At 38.2% G+C, this 4,815-nt stretch overlaps 1 protein-coding gene and 1 long non-coding RNA gene across 2 annotated transcripts; one reads left to right on the top strand and one right to left on the bottom strand.

Moving 5' to 3' along the window:
• Positions 1 to 581: 581 nt before the first annotated feature.
• Positions 582 to 1,647, top strand: LOC140814125 (uncharacterized). Its single transcript, XM_073173004.1, has one exon. It carries the CDS (start codon positions 737 to 739, stop codon positions 1,421 to 1,423), a length of 687 nt encoding a protein of 228 aa, XP_073029105.1. The 5' UTR covers positions 582 to 736; the 3' UTR covers positions 1,424 to 1,647.
• A 689-nt stretch (positions 1,648 to 2,336) lies between these two features.
• On the bottom strand, positions 2,337 to 3,014 carry LOC140815274 (uncharacterized). The gene is made up of 3 exons (XR_012114319.1): positions 2,822 to 3,014; positions 2,554 to 2,725; positions 2,337 to 2,475 (listed from the first exon to the last, which is right to left on the bottom strand). It is a non-coding gene; the product is annotated as an uncharacterized lncRNA (long non-coding RNA).
• Positions 3,015 to 4,815: the final 1,801 nt, after the last annotated feature.

The following is a 4,815-nucleotide window of genomic DNA, read 5'->3' as shown; positions in this document are numbered from 1 at the left end:
ACAAGATTGTTTCTTAGTTATAACATATGATAAAGCTAAATTATTATGTTACACAAGCGATACATATGTCTGACCGTTAGGATGACATAATCAAACCACATATATAATATACAAAATTTATTATATAATATATAATATTTAAGTATTATTATGTAATACTGTAACGTAGGTAGGATGATCAGTATATAATAATTTTATGTTCGACAATACTTCTATAATATATTATTAAATTTGAGACACTTAGATTATGTAATTTTTGATGTCAAGGTTTTAATAATTATATATATTAATAAAGTATTAAAATTTTAATATAAGTCATATGTAACTCAGCAGATACAACAATTTTTTCTTGAGCATCAAGTTGGCGGTTCAATTCTTATTCGAATATTTTTTTATAATTTATTTTTTAATTAATATATCAAAATTACAGTATAATTTTTTTATACTATTATTTTAATTTTATTTAAATGTAATTATATAAATTATAAAAATTATTATACTACATTTTCCTCCATACACTAATTCTAAAGAACCCAGGAGTCCGGGACTTTGATTTTCAAATGATGGGCAAAGAGCGGCATTGAATCTTGATTATGGCGCCAAGTTTCCCGCCAACGCCCCATCCACCCGCTACAAAGTAAGCCTCACAACCCTCGCATTTCTCGTCTACCATCGTTGATTTTCACATTCAAACGCATAGAGGCGGATAACAAGCGCATACAGAGCCGCCGGAGCCATGGTTGTGACCTTAGGTCCCGGAAAGTTTTATGGCAGCAGCCTTCCTCGGCCGTGGATCTACACCGACGTGAAATTGAATGACGAGAGAGTAGATCCACCGCTACCCGTGATGGACCCGTTAATCTCGTGGGCCAATGAGGCTCACTGGTCAATGGGGGGCCTCAGTTTCAAGCGCCACCGCCTCCAGGGTCGAATCGAGGGAAATGTAAACAAGCTTCGGGTGCAGCTAGAGAAGGAGCTTTTCAAGAAATCGGAAAATCAGAAGAAGCCTATCAAGGGCTCCGCGTATAGCGAAAGAAGATCTAGTGAAACCAGTGAAACCCCGACTCCGCCGCCTGCTCCTCTGGCGATTAAGCGGCGACGGGTTGTTGGTTTAGTAGATGAAGAGGAAGTGCATACGGGTACGAAGAGGGGACCCGTGAGGAAGTTAGGAGACGATTTTGAGAGGGTGGCGAGGGAGAGTGGGATGCCTGCGAAAGGCGCTGATAACAATGGCGACGGAAGTGGAGCTGTGGCCGGTCGGACCAGGAGCAAGAGAAATGGTGGGGATGTGGTTGTGGATGAAGTGACAATTAAGAAGGGGAAGAAGAAACTGTTCAAGGGAGGAATTCGGATTAGGGCTGCGGTGTTGACCGCCGACGCCGGGTTGAGAATCTCGCCACGTTTAGCCAAGCAAAGTGGCTAGAGCCTACAACGTTTGATGATTTGTCTGGCTGAAAGAAGCTGTGGATCTAATGTTAATTCAGATATAGTCTTTCAGTTTCTTTTCTTAGGACTTGATAGTTCTCTTGCTTGTGTAAGGGTGTTGTGGACCAAGAATTTACTTGTAGCTTTTCTTAATTAAGGAATGAACTGATCAATTTATTGCTGTAAATTGGATTAACACCAGTTCCCTCTTTTTTTTCTATCTTTTGTCATCTTTTTTTAATCATTGATGTTCCCATTCAGGCAACCATTTATACCATGACTTGCATATATTCCATTTCTATAATTCTTCCTTTGTACACATTTATCTGGAATTCCATGCTTGGTGACCTGCTTGACAGGGATGTGAATGAATTTGATGGGTTGGAGATCAAATAACAGATTTTGAGTCTTGGAAGGTGTAATTTGTCAAACCAGCGTCTGGCTTGATACAGGTATCTTACCTAAACAATGATGGCGCAAGTGATTAGCTTGGAATTTGTGAATTGCTCAAACTTATGTGTTAATTGCTGGTTTTGGAAACACGCTTCATTCTTATTCTCACGCTTTTGTTCTTAGTTAGCTCTTCTAGTATTAATAGGCTTAGTTGCTGTTCTTCTTGTACACAACCATGGTTCGCTGGAACGGTTGCGGTGCTTGGAACGGCAACTACCGTTCTAGTTTCAATGTTATGTTGCGGAACGATTGTATAAAAAAATTAATAAATTCAAAAAATTGGTAAAAAAATGTAAATATAATTAAATCATACTAAAAAATAAAATATATGAAGTTATTACAAATTAATATATCAATACAAAACTATTTTACAATAATAGCACAATAAGAAATACACATTAAAAATTATAACATACCAGTTCCGTTCTCTCGTTATGCGATGGGGAAAAAAGAAAGGGTTGTGAGTAAAAGTTCTGATTCACCTGATTTAAGATGATCCACATTAAATGTAGTGTAAATGCTCTTAGTTGTAACAAACAATGTCTTGATAAAATTGTAAAGACCGTCCCCAAGAATAAAGGAGATAGATATGAAAACCTGCAGATGAACTTGACACAATTATTTAAATTTTAATCAGAAGTAAGTGAAACCTGATAAATCAAATGAGTGCTTTACTTTGTAACCATTGAGACTCTTCATACTGCTTTCCTTGAGATTTCGAGGGAACCAATCTCCCTTCTTTTCACTGATCAACGGCCACATGACTCCCCAAGAAAGAACAGCTCCGAATAGCAAGGACAAATTTACTGTGTGGGAGAAAATCATTCTTGCTCCTACGTAAGTCATGCTGAAATCAAAGTAAAATATGCGGAGTTCAACATCTCAAATCAGTTGTGCTGGAAAATTTTCTTAAACTTTCAAAGGATAAAAGTAGAGTACACACGTTTCTTTCCAAGCTTCCAATCCTAATGTAGGGAAATTGATAAATCCACATTGTTCCACACCAACCCGTTCCGCGCCACCGTTCCGGTTCCGTTCTCCCGTTATGCGGCCGATAAAACGTTGCAGAACGCCGCTACAAAACAATAAACGATTTGGCCTGGAACTTTGGAACGGTGGCCACCGTTCCCGTTCCGGCCGCATAACGGCCGTTCCGGCGAACCATGTACACAACAGACTGACATTTCTATATACAAAAAACCGTTTCCTCCATATAATTTGACATGGTATCAGATCGATGGAAATTCAGATCCGAGCTCTCGATCTCTTGGATCGTATTTTTTAATTGATCCATCCATTTTATCAACCATGATTTCTTAGCTCGCGACATCGATTCCAACCTCACCGCAGCCTCATCACAAATTTGAGGTTCAACAAAGGCGAATGGACCTAATTTCAATGATCCGATGTACATTCATCCCTCCGGCAGTCAAGGTATGAATCTTGTCAATGATCAATTAGTACGAACTGAGAATTATGGAATTTGGAGCAGAGCTATGTTGATAGCGTTGCAAGCTAAGAATAAGATTGGATTTATTGATGGTACATGTAAGAAACCCGAAGCTGGTACCGCATCAGTATTGCAATGGGAAAGATGTAACGCTCTTGTATTGTCTGGACGGATTTGAAGGAGCAATTTGATAAGGTGAATGGTTTTCGCATTTTTGCCTTGCACCGAGATATAGGACGATTGGTTCAGGGGCAAAGGCGCAAAGCACTATTTCCACATATTTTTGCAAGCTCAAACAACTTTGGGATGAGTTCGCCTCTTTGGTAATTTTGCCATCTTGTTAATGCGCTGCGCTGCAGCTAAGAGATATGTCGAGCATGATCAACAACATCGATTACTCCAATTTTTTATGGGGTTGAATGAGAGTTACGCCGTTATACGAAGTCAGATTATGATGATGTCTCCTCTGCCTACTGTTGGGCAATCTTTCTCCATTATTTCTCAGGAAGAATCTCATCGTTCGTTGTCTACTACTGAGCCTCCACCAACCTTTTTTATTCAAATCAGAACAGAACGGATGACCAGCGGAAGGATCTCTTGAAATGCGAATATTGTAATCCGAATGGACACTTGAAAGAAAATTGCTATAAGATAGTTGGTTGCCCACCTTGGCATCGTCTTACCGAGGACAAAATAGAGGAAGAGGGTATAAACGGTCAGGGAATGGCTCTGGTCGAGGAAATAGGAATGTTGCTGATGTGAACCTAGTTGAGAATGTTGAGGTTCAACCTCTGAATACTTCTGGTCTCATCCCTAATACAACTCCTAATACTGCTCCTGTGTTCACCTCTGCCCAGTATGCATAAATCTTGAAGCTTTTGGGCAACAACTGTAGGATCTCGATTTTCTACACGCCCAAACGCAGCGGAAGTTTTTTAGATTTTTTATTTATTTTGACAATCAAAATATGTTTTGCTTTGGGCGCTCGTATGATTTTAACAAAAACATTCATAGGGTTTTAGAATTTTACCTTAGTGAATTAAATCACTTGGCTCCAACTAATCCGGTATTGGCGGATTTAGCTCTTGATGAATCCTTACGAACTTTCTTCAAGAACTCCTTTCAATCTTCGAATCAGGTCCACGACTAGAAGATTTGTTCCTCTTCTAATTTGCACTAGAAAATTAGAAAAGATTTTACATAGATATAGAACACCAAAATTTTTGTTCAAAACCTTTGAGAGTATAATATTGGAAGAGCCGAAAAGTCTCTTGCCAAAATCTTCCCCAAAAGTCACGAATCAAACTTAAAAATTGAGAATAAAGAAATCTAAATCCCTTTTTAATTATCATTTACTTAATTAATTAAATTAATTAAGTAAACTAAATATTTGGAAGATTATGATTGTGATTCTCAAAATCTCACAATTCAAATTAGTGGAGGCTTTGATTTTAGGTCAAAAATTTTAGAATAAAAAAATTCCATGA

The sequence above is a fragment of the Primulina eburnea genome, chromosome 15, assembly GCF_022965805.1.
Source record: "Primulina eburnea isolate SZY01 chromosome 15, ASM2296580v1, whole genome shotgun sequence".
Classification (NCBI taxonomy): domain Eukaryota; kingdom Viridiplantae; phylum Streptophyta; class Magnoliopsida; order Lamiales; family Gesneriaceae; genus Primulina; species Primulina eburnea.
This window is presented reverse-complemented; position numbering and strand designations above follow the sequence as displayed.

Bases quoted from the DNA above. Each gene is read 5' to 3' on its own strand.
- LOC140814125 (XM_073173004.1), top strand. From the start codon at position 737: ATGGTTGTGACCTTAGGTCCCGGAAAGTTTTATGGCAGCAGCCTTCCT.